Consider the following 22,822-nt stretch of genomic DNA (forward strand, 5'->3'; position numbering starts at 1 on the left):
ATATCACTTTTCTTCGGTCGTATGTATTTCCAAAATATGCCAAAACGTGTTATAAAAACTAGAAAATGTCGAATAACTAACCGGAAAACAATGAACTAGTTATAAAACTGAAAAATATTGCATAATTAACCAGAGAACGTTGAAATAGCCATGAAACCAGAAAATATTGCATAATGAACCATAAAACTAAACATTCAAGCACATACTCATCTCCCAATCATCATAGATGACAATTCTTGTTATCAACACATGCCCCCTGTTTTTTTAAAATTATTTGCCAAAATACTTGCTTCTTAACATAAATGAGCAATCTATTAACTATTTTCAACTTCTGCTTAGGACAATGATAAACAAAATATTGATCATATTTACTTTTCTCAGGATGATGATAAATAAAACACCAGCCATGCATGTCTCTTCGGACGATGACAAACCACATCGGCCATATAAATTCTTTAGGATGATGGTAAATAAAACATATGTTCACATATCCCTTTCAAGCATCTATATATAGTCGAAATACAATCTCTAGCATACATCATGTGTATGTTTATATAGGTTTAACTTTTCAAACACTTGCTGTTGTTCTGCCCCCTATCAATTTTGACCTATTAAATTCATTGTTATAACTAATAATGATATATGCGATACGGCTCTGACAAACGATCACATATATGTTGTTTTGGCAACATCCAGTTAGCATGTAAAGACTCACAAGATGACATCCAAGGAACATACTAAACCATAGAGGATAATCAAACATACCTGTAGGCGAAGCCCATGTCACATGCATTGGCAGGATAGATGATGGGAATCGATGATATGATCGCCAATGGTTTTGATGATCAGATGCGTACTGGTGATATTGTGATTTTTTCTAGGATCCTCATGTTCGACCAAAACTCTATCAGTCAGCATTTTTATGCACATATTTAGCCAAAAGTTGTTTGTGGCTTTGCTTCTTGTGTAGTTCTAGTAGCTGATATATGAATAGTAATTCTAATTTGTTCACTATTTTCAGAAACTCAATCCATATTTTTCTTTTTGCCTAAGACTTTACTTGTCCTTTTGGTTATATCATCACTGGGTTCACTATTTTTAGGGACCCAAATCATATTCTTCTTTCTACCTATAACTTTGCTAGCATTTCTAGTTTTATCATCGATGAACTTACTGGCTATTACCTCTTTCTTGTCTTTTGTTGTATCAACCTGTTCCGGCTGAATCAACACTTTCTTGTCTTCTAAATTAGCCACATTTACACGAAAGGTTGTTCATCTAATTCTTGCCCCCTACCTTCTGATAATCTGCAAACCTCAATCGACCTTTAATAATAGCCGATTGTAACTGTTGACGAAACACATTGCAATCATTAGTATTGTGAGTAAACAAATTATGTCATCTGCAATATGGACATCCTTTCAATTCCTCATGCTATGGTATAACGTGATGGTCTAATAATCCTATTCACTCTCCTTGCAATAAAAGATCAAATATACTATCGCATTTTGTAAGATCAAATGTATATGTTTCTCCTCTTTGCCGACTCTCATTTGGAATCGGCTTTAAAGCTAAGCAAATGAACGGTTCAGATTTTACATTTACTCATTTGGCTACATATTTATTTGTATTTGCCTTGTCCAATATCTTAGAATTGCATTCTATCACATTAATATCGGTCTTTTCAGCTTCGTCAAGCTTTATCTTTGTATCTCTAACACAAAATTAATCATGAAACTTATGCTCCATTTATGATCAAGTATGAATTGAATTTGGGGCAAGTAAAGTAAACCACGTAATAATGCAATACCCAACAAAGACAATGGGAATAATCTCAATTTTAATGTATCACTATTGCCGGCCTCTCCACATTGTGCAATAAATTGGTCAACGTTCTCTATGGTGGTTCTATTATTCTCACCCGTGAATTTTGTGAATTCTGGCACTTTAAAGCCTTGAAAGTACGAGACCGTATCAAATGATCCGAGTACAGCCTTTCATGTGCGTGTGTCAAAACTGTTCTGCAACGCACTATCAATTTGTTCCTCGATAATTTCAAGCCCATTCGATGAAATTTTTTCTTTATTTCTAGCATCATCTGAACTATCTTTTGGTACGGCTATTTATGTTGTTTTTGCCTTGTCCGAACTGCATATGTGTTGTTCGGCTATAGTTGTTGTAGTCATGTCATCTCTTTTCTTGTCATCAATTCGGCCATCTATGGATGTACTAGTGCCTACACCCAAAACATGTAAGTGTTTGGACAAACTAGTGTTAGAAACAATATTACCCATATCAACATCAGTTTGCTTTTCAACTGAAACCACCTCTAGCTCTATTATATACATAACTAGTGTTAGCCGACATCTTTTCAATAGTGGCTAGCCTTTGTTCCTTTGAACCCAAATCTGAATTTTTATTTGAACTATGGAAATTAGAATACTCCCTACTACTTCCAGGACTTGTATGTTGCTATGCCGTAGGCCAAGTTCGTATAACACTAACCTGTTGTGGCCTAAAAGCATGTGGTTGCGATGCATCATAAGAAGATGATCTTGTAGGCTCTAACTCAAATGCTTTTATGAAAATATTAGCCAGATATTTTCTAAAATATTCATGCCATGTATATGGCTTGGTCATAGACCGATTAGGTGTCACATTAATCGGTTGTTGTGACCTAACAACATAGGGTCATGATGAATCATAAGGATATGAACCTATAGGTGGCTGCATGTATGATGTATGTTGTTGATAAATATTACAGTTATTTTTCTGGCAATGGACTATAAAAGTTCCTGAGCCCTGAGGTGGTATAGAAGGCACATTATATGCTATAGTATTGTATGGAGGCACAATATTCATGCTTGCTGAATTTTTATTTACTAAACCATGATTATCAGTTGCATGTGGAGCTGAGTTAGATGCACTAGGTAATGTATTTGGTAGCAGAAAAGTGAACAGTGTGACCTCCGAATTAATGACATTTGGTGCAACAAATGGTGGTACACCATTATTGGCCGAACCCAATACATTAGTTTGGCTATATATGTTGTGCATCGACATGCCTTGTTGTATAACCCCAGATGGTATAATCATTGCCGATGTATTGAAAGGTATATGTTTTTGCTGTATATTACCATCCTTATTAGAAGTTGAAGCACTAGCATCATGTAACAGCTGTTTTTTTTTATTACCTTTTTCATCTTGCAATTCAAGAACCAAAGCCCGAACACGGTTAGTTAGTACGTGATATAAGTTTTTAACCAATGCTTCAAAATTATTAAATATAGCAGCACCACAGATTGATCAACCATATGAGCAATTTCTTTAGGAGAAACATGCGTGCTACTTACAGATGGTTTTACCTCGGGCTTGATGTAGATGGATGGTAATGGAGATTCCTTCATGATGACACCCTGCCTTTGTCTTATGAAAACATGATAACATCATCTTCTCGACTTCAAGTTTGTGTTTCTCGATCTCTTGATGATGTTCCTCAGGCAACTCCTCAAGTGTAGGCACGACGATGTTGCTAGGATTAATTTCAGCCCCTTCTATGGCCGAAATTGGATATGTCCCCAGCGGAGTCGCCAAATTATGTTGGCATAAAAAATTTATCCTCACACCAACACACGGACCTCCAACAAATAATGGTCGCAAGTAGATTACTCCATCTATGTGGAAGCACACGAATGGTTTTCAAGCAAACCAACAAAGGGTACAAGCCTCCATTATGGCGAGGTGACTAGCTCCTTTATAAGCAAGAATAGCAAAGGGGATAACTACTCCAATTTCACAGGAGCACTCAACTGATTTACAAGCAAAACAGCAAAGATGACAAGCCTCAATTTCGGTGAGGGTGCCGGCTAATTTACAGGCAAATTAGTAAAGCATAGATTTATTCTACACCCTACTCCTAGAATGCGAAAAGTAAAGAATAGAAAAGGAAGATTCTGGTAGAATGAAGTTGATTGTCTTTCTCCGAATTAGCCATCCCCCTTTTTATAGGACGCATGTCTTTGCTAATAATCACCAAGGAGTACTCTCCCTCATGCAAACCGAATACATCTCCTTTTTAAATTTGGTCACATAACTATAGAATATCTTAATTCTATTTGTATCTTTCCCTAGCTAAGAAGATTTTCTCCTATTCAATCACGTGTGTTTCCAAATATATCTCTAAACTATAAAATAAACACCTAACCAAATAGTCTGTCACATGTTGCACAATTTGGTTTGTGTATTCAAATATGAAAAGCCCACATTTCTAAACAGAAAATATCACTTTTATTCGATCGCATGTATTTCCAAAGTATGCCAAAATGTATTATAAAAACCAAATAATATTGCATCACTAACCGAAAAATATTGTATAATTAACCAGAAAAGGTTGATTCAGTAACAAAAGCTACTAACTAAAAAGTATAGCATAACTAACCCAAAAATAATAAACTAGTTACAAAACTGGAAAACAAAGAGAACGTTGAACTAGCGACGAAAGCGGAAAATGTTACACAATGAATCGAAAAACTAAGCATTCAGACATACACTCATCTTTCGATCATTATAGATACCAATTCTTGTTACCAACAACTGGCACGCCAGTTCGCCACAGGCACGTCGGCACCGGTGTGGCGGTGTTCAGCAGGGTTGCAGTAGGACCCCATCAATCGACCCTACAGACATCGGTGAGGGCCGGCCCTCAGCAGCTGGCAGTGCGCGCATGCGTGTGACCGTTGGAGGCACTGATGCCGCACCAGGGAGGCAGGGAAACTCGCCAGCGCCCGGCAGACGTGTAGGGAACAAGTAACAACGATCGCGGCCAGCGTGCATGGATCGATCATGTTACTACTTACTGCACAACGCATGTTTGGTCTGGGCCAGGCCTTCGTTCAGCTCGGTAAAGCAAATAAGGGAAACTTGCTGCTATTCAAGCGTGGAAGATCTGACATGATTTTAGACGAGCTAAAGACTCGGCACTCTTCTCCGCAGCGCGACTAAAATTTCTTTGAGTGCCAGCCTCGGTAACCTAACAAACCCACTGCGATGGGGCCAAATATTGTGCAATGAAATAAGTCTGATGACACTGAAGTTTCTGTGGCTTAGATCTGGCCATAGCATGCAGGTTCAGTTCTGATGGACACTTGAGTTGCTCAGCAGTCTGCAGCAAACGGCAAACCTCCCGGCCGATTGACTCGTCAGCAGCAGCCTCCTAGCCGTCGTCTTGTGGTTGCTCTTTCCGTCCTCTCGCAGGCAGGGCAGCTGCCGCCTTGTCGGAGGCGTTCAATTCAAAGTCGCCATCGTCCACGCCGAATGCACCCATATGGGGATCGATGGAGACGGAAAAGACTACACTGGAGTCGTCAAAAAGCCCAAACCAATGGCGCTAAGGCCTCTGCCGCAGACTAGAAAAGAATACGTGTGCACCATGACAAGCCTTTGCGCCCGCGGGAGGACGCTTGGGACCGCACCGGCGTCGGCACCACCGTTCGAGTTGTCCGCTACCCGCGAGATAAGCATCCCACCTTCATACGAAGCTGGAAGCTCTCAACCATCGTCGCCTCGTCAGAGATTCTTGCGGCCGCCGCTGGTTGCCTCTTTGGGCGGCGCGCCGCTCACCGGAGCTCAGAGCGTCGTCTAGAAGAATAGCAGTCGAGCGAGGAAGGTAAAAGGGGGTCTCACTGCCTTTCAATTACCCACGTTGATCTTGGCCGCACATGTTCCATCCAACAGTTACGACATACCCAGGGTGGTCGGTATTTGGTTTACCGACCACCCCAGGGGTCAGGGCACTCGGGCACCTCATCCCACTGGTCGGGATAGTCTATGAGAATCACACCGCCATGACCTCCACCTCGAGCTCCTCAAGCGCGAACCTGCTGCTGCACAGGCTTGCGCTCTCTGCCCACGGACGACGGCTCTGACGTGTCCCAAAAAAAAAAATCAACAGCGGGTAGGTTGTTGGATGGCAGCAGTCGTGACTCGTGAGCTTAGAGGTGCATTAGCGGGATGAAGCAGTCATGGCGACCGCCGCCTCGCCGTGGCCAGACTCGCACCGTGGGGCCCATAATTTCAGCCCGCGTCGATGAGGGTGAGGCGGGCAGATAGGAAAGCACAGAACTCGCAGCTGAGCCTAGATGGCGTTTAACTTGCAAGTTCATACGGCGGCGTAGCTCGGTCCTTGCTTCAGAAGTTCAGATACCAAACTGTGATGGGTCCGCAAAACCTTAACGACGCCGGCGGACACATGCAACATAGTTAGATGTTGTAGGATGATGAATCCGTCATACGATAGTGAGGCAATGGGTCTCGTCTGCGCGCTGCTCTATCAAGTTGTACCGTATATATGTCCCTGTGTCTGATATATTTGCTTCAGTCCTGACTCCTGATGTCTCATGGAGTTCTGTGTAATGTCCCCAGGTACAACCTACGTCATATGTTAACACAGGGAAGTGCTTATCTGACGTCAGGAAGCTAGTTCCTAACATGGTTCACATCATTATTTGGACAAAACATTGATAATTTTATGGCAATGAAGATCGAAATACTCCTTCTACATGTACAAAGAGACAGTGATCGATTTCCAAAATGGACATGCATGCACTTTTTGATGCCTAACATATCGAAGCGATACATGGTTGAAAAATGCCAAAGTGTGTCAGAATATATATATAATATTATAAATGTGCAGCAACTGAAGAACAATTTGAAGAGTCGAACACAGGAGTCCATCTCTAGAGGATGCAGAACATGGGAGGGAAATTGACTGGTTGCCCTAGTAGGCTGACCTAAAAATTGCAGCCTAGAGCAGGGCTTCCTTGTGGTTTTCAGCATAAAGGATTGACAAACAAAGGCATGGCCAACTGGTTCTGAAATGCTGCTGTGATGTGAAACTGTGTGATGCCGCGCGCAAGTAATCTTAAAAACCTGAAACCTGCGTGCATGTATATCCTAGCTAATGCTATTTCTGCAGGAAATCGGAGTGCAGGAGTAAGAATGAGACCAGCAAGGTATATTAGGATGTGCTGTTTAGTCCATGAAGGTATCTGGTGGCGCCTGGGAGTCGGGAGGGGAAGAAGAAGCAGGGGTTACCGGGACGTGATCGCATGGTGTCGCTGTGGTTTCTTGTGCGTTGTAGTGCTCCATGCCGGCCTCATCACCGGCGAAGCGCCCGTGGAGAAAGAGGCCGCGGGCGCTGTCCATATCGTAGTCCCAGAAGGAGCTTCCTGGGCCCCACGTGTTGAACCATGCCTCGTCGGCCGGACCCCACTCGCTGCCAGCCTCCACCGGCACGTGAAACATTTCAGCCGAGTATGGCATGGCCGTGTCGCCAGAGCTGCCTTCTTGCTGCGACGACGTCGCGACCGGAGGCTGTGGCTGTTTGTCCGATGATCTTTCTGCCTGCTGCAGCGGCTTTTGCTGCGTGTTTGCCTCGTCAGGAGTCTGCGGAGGCGACGGCGAACACGACGAGCACGACGCGGCGCCAGCGGTTGAGGCGGCTGCGGAGCTAGCGCTGGTGCGGCCGCTTCCCCCGGCGTGGCCCTTCCCGAGGAACCGGTCCGGGAAGTTGAGCCGTGCGTTCTCGCCGCGCAGATTGAAGGCCTCGCGGTCGTACGCCATGGCGGCGTCCTCGGCGGTGTCGAACGTGCCGAGCCACAGCCGCGTGCGGTTCCGCGGCAGCCGGATCTCCGCGACCCACTTCCCCCAGTGCCGCTGCCTCACGCCGCGGTACAGCTTCTGCGGCGGCGGCGGAGCCCGCAGCAGCTGCTGGTACAGCGAAGGCAGCACGCCGGCCTGGCCGCCGCGCGGGCTCAGGTTCAGCGCCTCGCTCCAGTACCGCAGCAGCATCTGTTGTTGCTGCGCGCTCTCTGGCACGAAGAACTGTTCCTGGTACTGAGGTGGCGCGCCGAACGATATCATCTGTTGACGCTGCAAAGGCCCCTGTGGCTTCTGCTGATGTGGCGAAGCCGGCTGCGACATGCTGGAGTGCTGCCACGGCGGACTCCCACCCACCGGCGTCGAGGGCTCGTACGCGAACGGGAAGATATGGCGCGCCAAGGGCGGCGACGACGTCGACGAGATGGCGTCGGAGCGAGGGGAAGGCGGAGCCGACAAAGACGTCGAGAGCGACGACGCAGACCGATGGAGGCGGTCCGACGCCCGTCCAATCTTCTTGATCGGGCGCAGCAATGCCGCTGATGCGTCCTCCATAACTGGCGCCAGCGTCCGCCGCGGCTGTATGGGGGTGACCTCTTTGCCCTTCCACCTCCTACCACGACCGCCCCCCGCGCCACCGCTCGTGCTCGACGCGTCCATGCTGAGACGACCGATGCAACAGTTAGCTCAACGATATGAAGATGCGCGCAACCGAAAGCCGAGCGGTGCAGTGCCCGGCCGCCCGCCCGCGGTGCTACAGAAATATATAGGTCAGGGCAAATGGGCAACCAGCCAAGCCTCATAAAAGAAACTGATCCTGAGAGCAACTTGCAGCACGGACGGACGAACAGAGCCCCGGTGAAACGATCACTCCGCGGCCGACCGGTGCGGTGAGCCGGCGTGTGCGCGTGGTGGCGTTTGGTTCTGATTCCCAGACCAGACGAGTGCGACGACCGAGATGTTGCGCTTATAAGGTCAGGAGAACGAAAGAGAAGCCGAGAAGGCATGCGTAGTTTCTCACCTCAGCCTTGCGGTGTTGGGTGAAGAAGAAAAAAAAAAAGGGAAGCAGACGGTTGCTGCGCTGCGCGCCAGGAAAACGATCTTCTGGTCGGTGCTCGGGCCCCACCATGCATTGACCCTCGTTAAGGCCCGTCCGATGCCGACACGTCATGGCCGCACGGATCTTGACGCTACTGCTGGGATCGAGACACGGGCTTTTCTGTTGCTGTCGCCACTGCGTGGACGGCTTGCTTCTTCGCTAGATTGACCCTTCCGTTGCGTCCCTTGCACTCCAATCTCAACCCCACTTTGATGTTATTTCCTGAAAGGCTCACTGTTATGTTTGTAGGCTTAATTTTGACGCTAGCGTCTCTAGTCTGGTGCTTTGTTCTTATGTTTTTGTTTCGGTTGTTATCTGATGGTCTGATAGTTGTGAACAGTTAATTTTGCTTTCCAAAAGAAAAGGCAGCGACTCGTTTTTAAACTCGAGTTTGGGGAGTTTGGCACCAATCCGATCACGCCCGCGATGCTTCTAATACACCGTCTAGCGATGTTGTTAGTACCCATTCAAAGTAGGTACGAAGAGCATAGGGGAATAACAATAAGGTGCGTGATTATGCAGTAGGTGAGGGAGCCTACGGAAGCGATAGGTTTTCTTAATCGCACGACAGCCAGTTCCGATCGAATTTGCCCTGCGTGCTTCCCCCTTGGCATGTTGGTACGTACGAACTGCCAGAAGGAGAATGAATTAACTACATCATCTCCTTGCTAAACTGTATTATAGCTTATCCCTCCGAATTGGTTAGGGCAAGTGGTGAGCTTCGCCGTCTAAATTAGCAGGTCTAACCTAATGCTCTGATTGTGTCTTAGGGCCATGTCCTACTTGATTTAGGTCCTCACCACGTGATTTGTCCCCTGGCGATCGACTAGCATGCTGTTTCGTCTTTTTCCTTCCCTTTCCTGAAACTAAGCATGCCGGTTGCTTGTCATGATCACCTTGTTTCATATGCTACATCGTACCGCGTCATGGAAGCTGCCTCGACCATTTTATTGGTACGTATCCATCATGTGTATATGTTTGATGTACCGTATGTTTGCTATTTTCAGTCGCAAAGCGTAAAATACAAGCAGCACCAGTACTATGTATGTATGAGATGAAAGTCATGGAACAGGTTAACGTTTGCGAAGATTGATCCTGCCCTTCTCAGTGAACTCTCTGGATGTGAGTCGCCAGAGGATGGTATCCTATGATTCCTATCGTCTTATCTAGCTCCTGATGACTCCTGCGTCCTGAGGAAGGCATCATATCCTCAAGCTAGCTAGGTTGGTGGTTGAACACAAATCTGCTCTGCCTTCCTCACCCCTCATAGCAGCAACAACGACCCGATGTACCGCAACTCCACAAGCATCGGTCGGTATCGTTGGATGTACACTAACCTTGGCACTGATGGCCAAGCTCCAATTCCATATTCTTCTCGAAGATATGACAAAAAGGAAGAGATCGATCGAAGACGCCGAGCAACATTGGACCTCTCTTTTTGGGCGCATTAGTCCTGAGGCATCGCTTTCGGCACCAACGGCATCGCACAGGCCCAGCAAGAACAGCTTTCACTTGCGCTCCTCTCCCTGCAGAAAAAAGTCCACGGGCTCCACGAACACATCGTCCTACAAAAATCTACTGCTGTGGCGCGGGGGCCCCCGCCAACCTAACCGACCGGCGGCCACCACGGTCGTACGTGACGATGTTCGCAGCCGCCCACACCCTCCCAAGTCCCACCGACCCTGGGGTCCGGGCACTCGTTTGCGTGGTCGAAGCCGCCTCGTCGGCTTCCTCGCGCAGCGCTTTCCCAGTTGCGCGGACGGCCCCCTTCGTCAGTCGTCGGGCAGTCGCTTTGACCCGAGCGGTGCAAGGTTTCGTGCGTGCTTCGGCGGCGGCACCCAGGCCGGGGCGGTCGGCCGCCCCGGGCCGGTGCTGACCTTTGTTGCTACTGGTGCGTGCTTGCAAATGGTGCAGAGACTTTTGGCCGACGCACGTACGCGTACGTCAAGCTGCACGCCGCAAAGGCGGCATCGGCCGCCGGAGCCCCAAGCGCTCGTCTAAACGTGGCGCCACTTGCGCCGGACGATCTTTGCGACGACCGTCGCTGTTCGAATATCTAACCTAAGAGCCATGTCATCGTAATATTAGTTTAAGGAGCGAGTAAGTACCGGTTACTGCCACTTACAAACCGTGGATCGGATCAGACTGGCCGACCGTATGGAGTCATTTACGTACAAGATACGGAAGTATGAGTGGCTTGTGACTAATTGAAATGTTGTACTCCCTCCGTCCACAATGTAAATTGTATTTTGATTTGGAAAGGTCAAATTTTACAAGTTTTAATTAGAAATTAATCAAATACATGCAATGGTTTAGTGGATAAAAGTTGTACTGACAAATTCATATTCGAAGTGATTTTAAGATAATTTTGGTTTTACAATAATTGATAATATATTATACGAGAAATTAAATATTAGAATCAATTTTGAAGAATTTCTCATATCAAAATACGTCTTTCGTTGATGCACGGCAGTATCTGTCAAATCGACCTGTATAACAAAAGAATTAATCGTAGATAGGCATGCATGTAGATGTATGGCTCTCCGAAGATTTATGAGCAAGTACATCACTCCCACCAATTGCAGGTTACAGTCTATGTGCAATTGTATTACATATTCATAGCTCTTTTAAGTGTCTACATTCGGGGAAAAAAGATCTATGCAGCGACTGCGGACATCTTCTCTGCAGCACTGTTTGGATGGTCACTATCTAATCTAACATAAATCTCAAAATGATACATAAGATCACTCAACGCTAATAATATATGTCAAGTAATAAAAATACGAGATAATTTTCTATTTTAACGTTTTGAAATTTATATTGAGAACATGTAATGATCATTTAGACAGTGTAGTAAAAGAGAGTGTCAGCAGCACTAGTACGTAGAATTTTTATCCCTACCTTCATGTTTTTTCCGGAAAAGTCTACCTTCGTGCTATTGGAGGCTAACAACCTAAAAAAAACAATCCTTCACCTAACCTGTATATATTAGGCAACATATAGCATCATGCACGGTACCTGGTTAATAAGCCTGCGTCCAATAAGATGTTAAGGATGATTACCTTGATGATTACTGTGTACTGTATCGCATCTGTACCAGCGTCCAATAAGAATGGTCCATGGTCTATGCCTCGTATATGTACGGCCAACTGATGGCAAGATCAGCTGGGCTGGTAGGGTTCTAGAACTTTTTTAAATAATATTATTTTATTGGAAAATTTTAAAAATAATACCTAAAATTTGATATTTGTACAAATAGATATTTGTCGGTATACGGAATGCCGACTAAAAGGTGTCACGCGGATAATATTTAAAAAAAATCATAATATTTTTATATGATCAAGGATGAAGATTATCTTTATATAAAAATTGGACCTACCAATGATATCTATAACTTTATAATTGAATATTTTTCTATTTAAATCTGTTTAGATATAAAAAAGCGGTTAGAAATTTTAGATCTAATTTTTCAGATCTGAAATGTATCTAAACGGATTAAAAAAGTTCAATTACAAAGTTATAGATATCGTCGATAGGTACAATTTTTATATAAAGATTATCTTCATCTAAGATCATATAAAAAAGTTATAAATTTTTCTTTGAATATCATTTGCATAACACAGAACCTATTACATACGAAATACCGACAGACCCTAAAGCCCACTAACATGTAGCATGTTGATATGCGGAGTGCCGGTATGTCTCTAGTCGACACTCCACGTGCCGATATATACCTATTTCTACAAATATCATATTTTTAGTTATTATTTTTACAATTTTCTAATAAAAAATATTATTTTTAAAAAATTCTAAGGTTCTAGACCTACATATTAATTTGGAATCATCGAGAAACAGTCCCTCGGCTTGAATGGTAGACGCAATGGATTAGCATGAGTAAATTTAAACTCTTTGTCTTTGTCAAGTAAGCTTAGCCTTTGCGTGTCTTCATATGTGAGTCGTCATCCTTACTGCTAGCTAGGGGTGGCGAGATGATGTGCACAGAAAGTTTTAAGTAGGATTTGTTCCAGACAGTAAAACGACAATCTTGATAAGCACAGGATTTTTTAATGGAACATCGATTGGTTGCGTAACCAATCGTTCCTTGTATGCATGTGATTTGTTGTTCGGGATTGACAACGACTTGACGTATAGTTACCGGCCGAGAATGAATTGGTTCGAATGACAGACTTTTGTAGTCTCGACTTTTGATTTTACTTTACCGAATCGATTAATGTATGCCGGTACATAAAAGGAAAAAGTATAAATTTTAGAGTAAATTTTGTAAAACTATAGATATTTTAATAAAATTATCGTAAAACAATAAATTTAAGTAATCATTTCACACAACTACAAATTTAATATCGATTTTATCACAAAACTATAAATATTATGGTAAAATTATCGTAAAACTACAGATTTAAACAATAATTTTACAAAACTACAGATTTTAACGCCAATTTTATCGCAAAACTACATATTTTGAGGAGTTACTCCCAACCCCGTTACCATGACGATCGGGTCCTGCTTGCAGTCTCAAAATAGTTGCCAACTTATGAAATAGATCATCTAGGAGTTCATGTGAATACAAGTAGCGTCCATTCCTCAAGTTAACAGGTATTCGATAGAATATATGGTTTTACGATAAAATTGATGTTTAATTTGTAGTTTTATGAAACTATTATTTAAATATGTAATTTTGTAACTGCCCAAAGTATATGTAGTTTTGTGAGCTTCTGGACGGTTTATCTGGTCATCATGGTAATGGGACTAAGAATAACTCCTATAGAATCTATAGTTTTACGATAAAATCGACGCTAAATATATTGTTTTATATTGTTGCTTAATCTGTAGCTTTGCGATAATTTTAGTAAAGACATATAGTTTTTTTATAAAATTGATATTAAATTTGTAGTTCTGTGAAATTATTATTTAAAATTGTAATTTTGCGATAATTTTATTAAAATATATGTAGTTTTATAAAATTTACTCTAAATTTTACTATAGTGAGAAAGAACATAGACATATGTCATTGTGACTTCTCTAATTCTCTCCTGCCTGTTCTTCGCTTTAGGCCTCGGTGGTTCAGTTCCCCACCTGAACTTGTACTGCCGGCCAAAAAATGAAACAGCGGAGTGAGGGAGGGGAGAAGACAACTGAACTTTAATTAATTATAGCTCTGGTTCTATTTCTGTTGGATTATATTATTCATTTTTTCTTATCAGATTAGATTTTTAAATAAGTTAATTGTTGCATACTACGTAATGTAGTATCAGAACTAAAGATTTCGAGTTCAAATCTTGTCCGACATAATTAAATAAAAAAATTATCGCCCCACACCTACTTCAGTTCTAAGGCTTAAGAAGTCTAGCTCAATGTACCGTTAGAACCAGAGGTCTTCAGCCTAACTCAATACAGTATTAAAATCAAATGTTTGGAGTTAAATCATGACCGTTGTAAATTTAAAAAGAATTACCTTCCGGTTGTATTCCATATTTTAGACCATAGGGAGTCTCTACGTAAGTAAAATTATAGAAGTGTTGAAGTATAAATAAATTACATACCTTTCTCAAGATGCTTAGTAGCTCGATACTAAGTATTTGCAGCCGATCAAAGCTCAAGACTAATCCCAGAGGGGGCACGGAGAAACGACATCAGATTAACGAAAATGAAGTGATCAGGATTGGCGTCACTACTGACTTTTGTTATACGCCAAGCAAGCAAAGGGCAGTCTACTTCAATACTGATCACCGAGCATGATTACTACTTTACTAGCTCGTCAAAGCGAAATGGAGGCGTCCTGGTCCGAATTGGCACTCGCAGAAAAATATCTAATGCAGCACTGTCCAAACACAGTCGTCATACACTACAAATTCTAAGACTTCAATGCCTCGCCATACCTAACCACAGACACTAGCAAAGTGCAAAGTGCAGGCAGGGAGGCAGATTAGCTACATACAGAACTGTACATTGCGAGCAAGCCTTTTTGTTCTCATCTCTAACTGAATCATTGGAAATATCTTCTGTTAACTCGCAGTCAAGGAAATAGGAACGTGCAAGATTTGGTGACCGTCACTAGCTGCAGAAAATTGGGCAACTAATCGGCAGATCGAATGAAACTTCATGCAGATAAAACAATAATTGGTCGGTCTTTCTTTTGGGCTTTTAGCTGATAATTAAGGGCAAATGATCGATGCTAGATATCAGCTCCTTCCGTCCGTCGGAAGCATCATATCGCATGGACCTTAAATAATGACTTGGCTTAAACGGCACTGGCACAATCAATTGCTCAATAATTATGCAATCACGCAAAATGCTAAGATCTTATAGTGACTTTTCTTTTACCTGCAGGGAAGGAGGTCCAGAAAGATATCTTTATACTCTATTTCGTGTAAGATAACTCATTCGAGGTTATCCTACGTCGGTAGAAATATGAGTATTGTCAGATGGCGACCACCCGGCCATGGGCTTCTTCCCGTTGTCGATGGGCTCCCGCGTTTGTACACCTCACGCGTGTGTTCTGAAAGACCAGAGAATACAGGAGCTATCGCGGGCACTTGCCCCATATAGCTGGGCAATTCCACCTGAATCCCCAAGACACCCGAACAAACTCATTTCCCATCTGAATCCATCTGATCTCCACCTGCTTCCCCATTCCCCAATCCGCAAATCCACCCTAATCCATCTGCATCCTCCAACCGAATCCGACTGAACTCCACCTGCTTCCCCATCCCTAAGTCACAAAGCCATCTGACCCCGAGCGATCTCATCTACTTCCCCATTCCCAAATCATGAATCCATCTGGTTCCCTAAATTAGGAATCCACTTGAGGTATGTGCATGTTCATACCCTATGTGATCCATTTGTATAATCAAGATGCAAAGGGTTGCTTGGATTTGATAAAACAAAGTATTCATCAGTCGGTGATGTTGTTGCGTTGATTCGTTCGTCGTCTCCCTGCCTCCCTACACAAAAAAAAAATCTACACACAACTGTTACCTCTTCTTCTTCTATTCAACTCTACTACTGGTACGATCTATCCTACACTCTGAAGATTGGGGTGATGACAATGCGTTAGACCTCTATAGGCCTAACTGATCATTATCATTCTACACTCAAATTTTTGGCACTTTAAATCCCCCGGATCTTCAACTATGGAACATTTTGATTCAAAATAAGGATTCTTCAAAGTAATGCACCAAGGTTGCTCTGCACACCCAGGCATGCTTTGTAAGATGTGAAAATTAGGGATTTATGGTTATTGACTTTGAAACACATCTGGAAAAAAAAGCAAAACATGCTTTAATTCATTAGTACCTGTGCATGCTTGCTTGTCCACCGGTAAACACCAAGATTGCCTGCTACAACTTCCTCTGTTGTGGGTTCGTTCCTCTGAAGAATAGTTTTTTGCATGTTGTACTGTAAACATGTGATAAGATTGTATAATAGTTGCTCTGATTTTTGCATCCTTCAATCTACAGGTATATAGCTCCAACACTATAATCTAATGTGCTATTCCTTTTATTCCCTTTGTTTTGTTTCCTTAGGTTCGTAATTCTTAACCCTCGTTGCGCCATCAGCATCTACATGAAAAATAAAATGCTAAAAAATAATATTACAATCATGGTAAAAGAAGCAGTGCATACTCAATGCCCTCAATGTAGTACAACTGGTCATTACAACAACATATTGTCATTGAAAGAAGACTAACATATTAGATTATTGTTACAACTATTGACTATTGCACATCATGGTTAGAAACATGGCAAAGCATACATGGCTAACAATCTTTGTGCTCTTAGTTATAGCCCGAATTTTGTCTGCTGTGGAAAAAAGTTTTTGTAAGTTGGGAAAGTGTTTACCAGAGAACTAGTGGTAGTGGAAGAATAGTCTCATGTTGAAGAGTATTATAAAAGAGATATTTGTTGTTTCTCATGAGTCAATTGCATATAGGCAATAAAGTTTGTTGTATGGAGGTTGGTGAAGATTTAAGCTAATTTATCATAAGCTATGACAAGTTGGCCATAAAATGTTGCTGCGTCAGATCTTGCACAACTAATTTATTTGCTATGCAATATGTAAAGCCTACAAGACACAACTGTAGAGGACTTTAATAAGATAGCCGAAACTGTATCGAGGATCATAGACTAATCTTTTTCAATTTAATTACTTTGTAGTATGTAAGTCCCTCATATTACATATTGTGCGCGCTGAACCAAATTTATTTTCTATCCAAAAAATCTATATCTTATTTCAGCATCACTTTGCCAAACACATAAAGCAAGGAGATCAAGAACCAAAAGGGGGGAAAGGAAGGAGATCTAAAGGTAATTACCCATAATCTCTCAATTTTAAACATTGTTTGTTACTTATAACTATATTAAAATTAACAACACAATATATTTTGTATGCGTGCATTGCGTTTAATAGAATGTCAAGAATCTCTATCTCATTCATTGATCTGCTGCAAAAAACGTTGTCACCAATTGGAGTGAAATATGTGCCATTTCTCAGTGAATGCATGTAAGATGGAATTATACTAATAGGACTTGAGATGGATATACCCAAATCAAATTATTATCCTTCATAGAAAACACTCTTCTTTTAGGCTAATGGAAGTAATAATCTGAAAATACAGAAGAAAGCAGATAGCTTTAGAAGCTTTACATTTCCTTCAAATAATGTTCGGTTTTAATATAGTCAACTACAATTACCATCAAGCTTTATTGTATCAGAAAATAAGTAAGTCTGTTATCAATGTAGCCCTAGAAACACTTAATTTCAGTAGAAAATTTATTTGTACCAATAATCATGCTGATATGCGTAGATACCAGCATTTTCTAGCCAAAATTGTAAACTTTTCACGTTGGTTATAATAGTACATAATGTAGTGACTTCATCTGCTTCAAATTTTCAAGCCAATTGACAGTGATTGTATTGCTAACAAGTGTATGACAGTTGGTTATAATGGATAAAAGAAAAATACATGCAAGTTATTCAGGTGATGGAAACAATGAAAATAATGACGAAATGAGTAAACCAAAAAAAAATGTAAACAACTCTCGAGAAAAAGGTGCAATTCTATACAGGTGCTTAATAACAATGAAAATGATATTTATCATGGTAATATTAGTTATATAGAAAATAGGTCCAAAAGACGCAAAATAAGCAATGAGAAGAAACGAAAAATATTAGATTCGATAGAATAGGACGATAGGTGCTAAATACAAAAGCACAACATGCGTATTTGTCAGCACCACGTGGAATAATATACTTTTGACCACAGAACATACAATACCTTAAAGAAACATACAACAAAAGATCATACTTTGGAACATCAGACTACACATGCAGATATTGTGACGTAGTATTTTGGTTAGAAGAACGTGTAAAGAGAGAAACTACTTGACGCAAGAAAAATATAATATACGGTAATTGTTGAAAAAATGAAAAATATGTATATTACCATTTGAAAAGCCTCCAGAGTTTTAATCTAATATGCTTAACTATAGTGGAGATAGCCATTGTAAACACTTTGTAAAATACATCAATATAATAGTTTATTTGCTTTACATCCATTGGTAGTAATATTGACAAAATAATAAATAAACGAGAAGGCCCTTAAGTCTTTCGTATTAATGGACAAATACATCACCGTATAGGATCCCTTCTACCTAAGCCAGATACAATCCCTAGATTTGTTGAGCTTTATATTTTTGATACTCAAAATGAAATTGAAAATAGAATATGTGCTTTAATAAAAGAAGAACCAAAAGAGACAGATATTGATCCTAATATAGTTGTAGGACTAAAAGATATGCTCGACCAATATGACCCTTTGGTAAAAATATTTCGCCATGCATGCGATCTTTTGGAACAATATAAAGGTATCGATATTAGCATAAAAATAATAGGCACCGATAAAGGTGATCCAATACAATATGAAATGCTAAACAAAGAGGAGTTAGCTATGTTAATCGTAGGTGATACATCATTAGAGAACTATAAGCATGATATTATTGTAAGCACCCATCATAGGGGACTACAACAAATTTCTATATTTCATCCTGCATACATGCCATTATAATATCCTCTATTATTTTCGTATGGAGAAAGAGGCTATCAACTTAGTATATACTATAGTGAAGATGTGCAAAACAACATAAAAACTAGAAAAAGAACAAAGGTAACAATGCACTAGTTTTTCAAGTATCATATGCACTTTAGAAAAAAAATTTAACCAAATCAATACTTATGCTATGGTCGTCTCTCAAAACAGGTAATAGTCGATGCACGTGCAATGGAAGATAAAGATTGATTACAATATATTGCAAGAAATCAAGATAAATTTAGAGTTGAGTATATGTAGGGCATCATTGATGCTATAGAAAAAAGGACTAGCAGAAGGTGACCAAATAGGAAAACGAGTTATTCTTCCATCTAGCCACACTGGACCTAGACGATATATGCTACAAAATTACCATGATGGAATAACAATTTGTCATGTATATGAGCACCTGACCTTTTTATTACATTTACCTGTAATCTAAAATGGCCTAAGATAACATTATCAATATTACTTGGTCAACAGCCAAATGATAGGCCTGACATTATTGTCCATGTCTTTCATATGAAATTACAAGAACTACTACATGACATACGATCAGGATCAGTCTTCGGTCCTATACATGCACTTCTATACTCTATCGAGTTCCAAAAATGAGGATTACCTCATGTTCATATTTTAGTCTGGTTAGATAAAAAAAAGGAAATGAAATAATGATAGATATCATAGATAAATACATATGGATCGAAATACCAGACCCTTCAGTAGATCTACTAGGATATGTACTAATATCAGAACATATGATGCATGGACCCTATGGAGACAAAAATTTGAGTTGCTCTTGTATGAAAAAAGAAAAATGCTCAAAATTTTATCCAAAAGAGTTCTAAGATGAAACTACATTTACTGATAATGGATTTACACTATATTATAGGTGTGATATATGTAATTATATACATAGAGATGACCATAATCTAGATAATACATGGGTGGTGCCACATAATATAGAACTACTAAAAAAAAATACCAAGCACATATAAATGTTGAATTTTGTAGCCGAAGCAAAATTCTAAAATATCTATGTAAATATGTCAACAAATGTCCTGATACAGCTAAAATTGTATTTGAGCATGTCAAAAAGGTATAGATGCACCAGTAGATGAAACCACAAACAAATTAGATGAGATTAAAGAATATTTAGATTGTAGATACATATGTGAACAAGATGCTCTATGGAGACTTCTTACCTAGGAAATAAATTCATACACTAGCTGTAGAAAGGTTATCCGTTCATCTACCTTTAATGAACACCATTAGATTTTAAAAAATATAAAAATTAGAGAAACTTATCAAGATCCTAATACACAAAAAACTATGTTAATAGAATGGTTTACAGTGAATAAAAACAATGAGAAAGCAAGATAACTAATGTATTGCGATTTCGCACTCAAATAGAGATGGGTCAACACAAACAAAAAATGGATCAAACAAGCTCATGGGTATAAAATTGGACGTTTAGTAAACCCAATAGAGGGAGAACGATTTTATTTACGCATGTTGCTGATGACGGTGAAAAGAGCCACAAGCTATAACGACATAAAAACATATAAGGGAATCATATACCAAACTTTCAAAGAAACATATTCAGCACGAGGATAATTGAATAATGATGATGAATGGTACATAACATTTAATGAGGTAGCAACTTGGGCCACATCCTCTCAGCTAAGATATCTTTTTACAATATTCAAGACGAAAAGAATTTCTTTGGAAAAAAATTGGCACAAGATGGTAGATGATATCCAGCACAGTATGACAATAAGATATCATCATGTCCAATATACACCCCCAGAAAATGAGTTACGTGACATATTACTTGCAAGAGCTAGAAGAAATATTTTTGAGAAATGGAACATAAATATGTGCAACATACCTCCAAAAATAGCGCAATTTAAATAATTCTCTAATAATCATTTAATAGAAGAAGAAATGAACTGTGACATTGACTATTTACAAGAAGAAGCTAATATATTATATACAAAGTTAAATAAAGAGCAAAAAGAAGCAGTTCATAAAATTATTGATAGTGTGGTGAATAACAAAGGTGACTTCTACTTCATATCAGGGCATGGAGGAATTGGAAAACCTTTTTTATGGAACACTATAGTCTCATATCTCCGAGCTCAAAAAAAAATAGTACTAATGGTAGCATCATTAGGAATTGCATCATTGTTACTTCCAAATGGTCGCATTGCACACTCAAGATTCAAGATAGCAGTAGATATCGATGAAAACTCAATGTGTGACATAAAACAGGGAACAATATTGGCAAAGCTATTTATACAAACATCTTTAATAATATGGGATGAAGTTCTAATGACGAATAAATAATGCTTTGGAGCTCTAGATAGATCTTTGAAAGATATAATGGGAAATATAAGTACATATGTAAATAACTTACCATTGGGTGGTAAAGTCATCGTACTAGGCGGAGATCCAAAACAAATATTATTTTTGATTGAAAATGGGTCAAGATCCCAGACAATAAACGCTACTATAATTAAGTCATACCTTTGAAAATACATAAAACTAATTTATTTAACTGAAAATATGAGATTGCGAAAATTAGACCCAAACAAGAATAACTACAGGGAAAATGAATCTTTCAACAAATGGATCCTAAGTGTAGGAAACAGGACTACCACATCATCAATCAATACTACCACTAAAGATTCGACATGGGTAGATATACCAGAAGAACTACTACTGCGCCCATCAAGTTATAAAATTGAAGCTTTAGTACATGTTGTATATCCTAAGCTGACTCAAAAATATTTAGACACAAATTACTTGAAAGAGAGAGCAATATTAATACCTACTAACGAAATAGTAGATAAAATAAATTCCTTTATATTAACACTAGTAGCAGGCAAAGAAAGAGAATACTTTAGTGCTGACTCTATATCAAAATTCTTTGATACATGTTACGATGCAGACATTTTATATTCTATTGGGTACCTAAACATGTTAAACGCTAACAATTTCCCTCAGCATAAACTTCGGTTAAAAGTTGGTGTTCAAATCATGCTATTAGGAAATCTAAACCAAAGTTTAGGCATGTGCAATGGTACAAGACTGATTGTAACCAAATTAGTAGATGACATAATAGAGACTGTTATAATAACAGTGACAAATATTGGTGATAGAATTTATATTCTACGTATCAATTTAACAACAAGAGGTTCTTGATGGCCTTTTATTTTGAATCGTAGATAATTTCCTATCAAGGTTTGTTATTCAATGACAATAAACAAAAGTCAGGGTTAAGCATTATCAATGGTTGGTGTATATTTGAGGAAACTAGTATTTACACACGGACAATCATATGTCGCGATACCACGTGTCACGAGTAAAGACAGATTAAAAATTCTGATAGAAAATGACAATGAAACATGTGGCTCCCAAACACAAACATAGTTTACAAAGAAGTATTTAATTACATATAATAATTCCAATTATTAACATACTAACAATTGCTTATCTTCTTTTTTCACAGATGAACATTAGCTTACTCTTGCAGATACAGCCTAGAGCATACACCTATGTATTGTGTGTGAGAATTTCGAGGATATGGAAATTCCGAGGAAGAAACAATGATGACCTAGTCAAGCATCTTGACCTTTTCATCATAGATCATAAGGTACTAATTGCTGATCAACTGTGATCTTTGGTTATCTAAAGTTGTCGTTGTTATATTTATACATATGCACCAACTACTGCAATGAATAGTTATGTTCAAGAACCAATAATTATGGATTCCCCTGACTAATCTTTAAGTTTGTTGCATGAAATTTATTCATTAAGATTACACAATCTTGATCTACTCTTGACCACAAATGATGTTGATTTGTAATTACAATCTTCATATTGACATTATAAAGCTCCAAAGATATTAATATGTTGTTTATACATAAATCAATTCTACAATAGAGATTCTATGAACT

General features: G+C 40.0%; 1 protein-coding gene and 1 long non-coding RNA gene across 2 annotated transcripts; one reads left to right on the top strand and one right to left on the bottom strand.

The window, feature by feature from the left end:
• Positions 1-6,705: 6,705 nt before the first annotated feature.
• Positions 6,706-8,699, bottom strand: LOC133924629 (ethylene-responsive transcription factor ERF053-like). Its single transcript, XM_062370254.1, has 2 exons — positions 8,446-8,699; positions 6,706-8,317 (listed from the first exon to the last, which is right to left on the bottom strand). The coding sequence occupies exons 1-2, from the start codon at positions 8,661-8,663 to the stop codon at positions 7,030-7,032; spliced, it is 1,506 nt and encodes a 501-aa protein (XP_062226238.1). The 5' UTR covers positions 8,664-8,699; the 3' UTR covers positions 6,706-7,029.
• Positions 8,700-15,356: 6,657 nt separating this feature from the next.
• Positions 15,357-22,552, top strand: LOC133923587 (uncharacterized). Its single transcript, XR_009910647.1, has 3 exons — positions 15,357-15,583; positions 17,010-17,079; positions 22,375-22,552. It is a non-coding gene; the product is annotated as an uncharacterized LOC133923587 (long non-coding RNA).
• The last annotated feature ends 270 nt before the right edge of the window (positions 22,553-22,822 follow it).

Source organism: Phragmites australis, chromosome 7 (assembly GCF_958298935.1).
Source record: "Phragmites australis chromosome 7, lpPhrAust1.1, whole genome shotgun sequence".
NCBI classification, from domain to species: Eukaryota; Viridiplantae; Streptophyta; class Magnoliopsida; order Poales; family Poaceae; genus Phragmites; species Phragmites australis.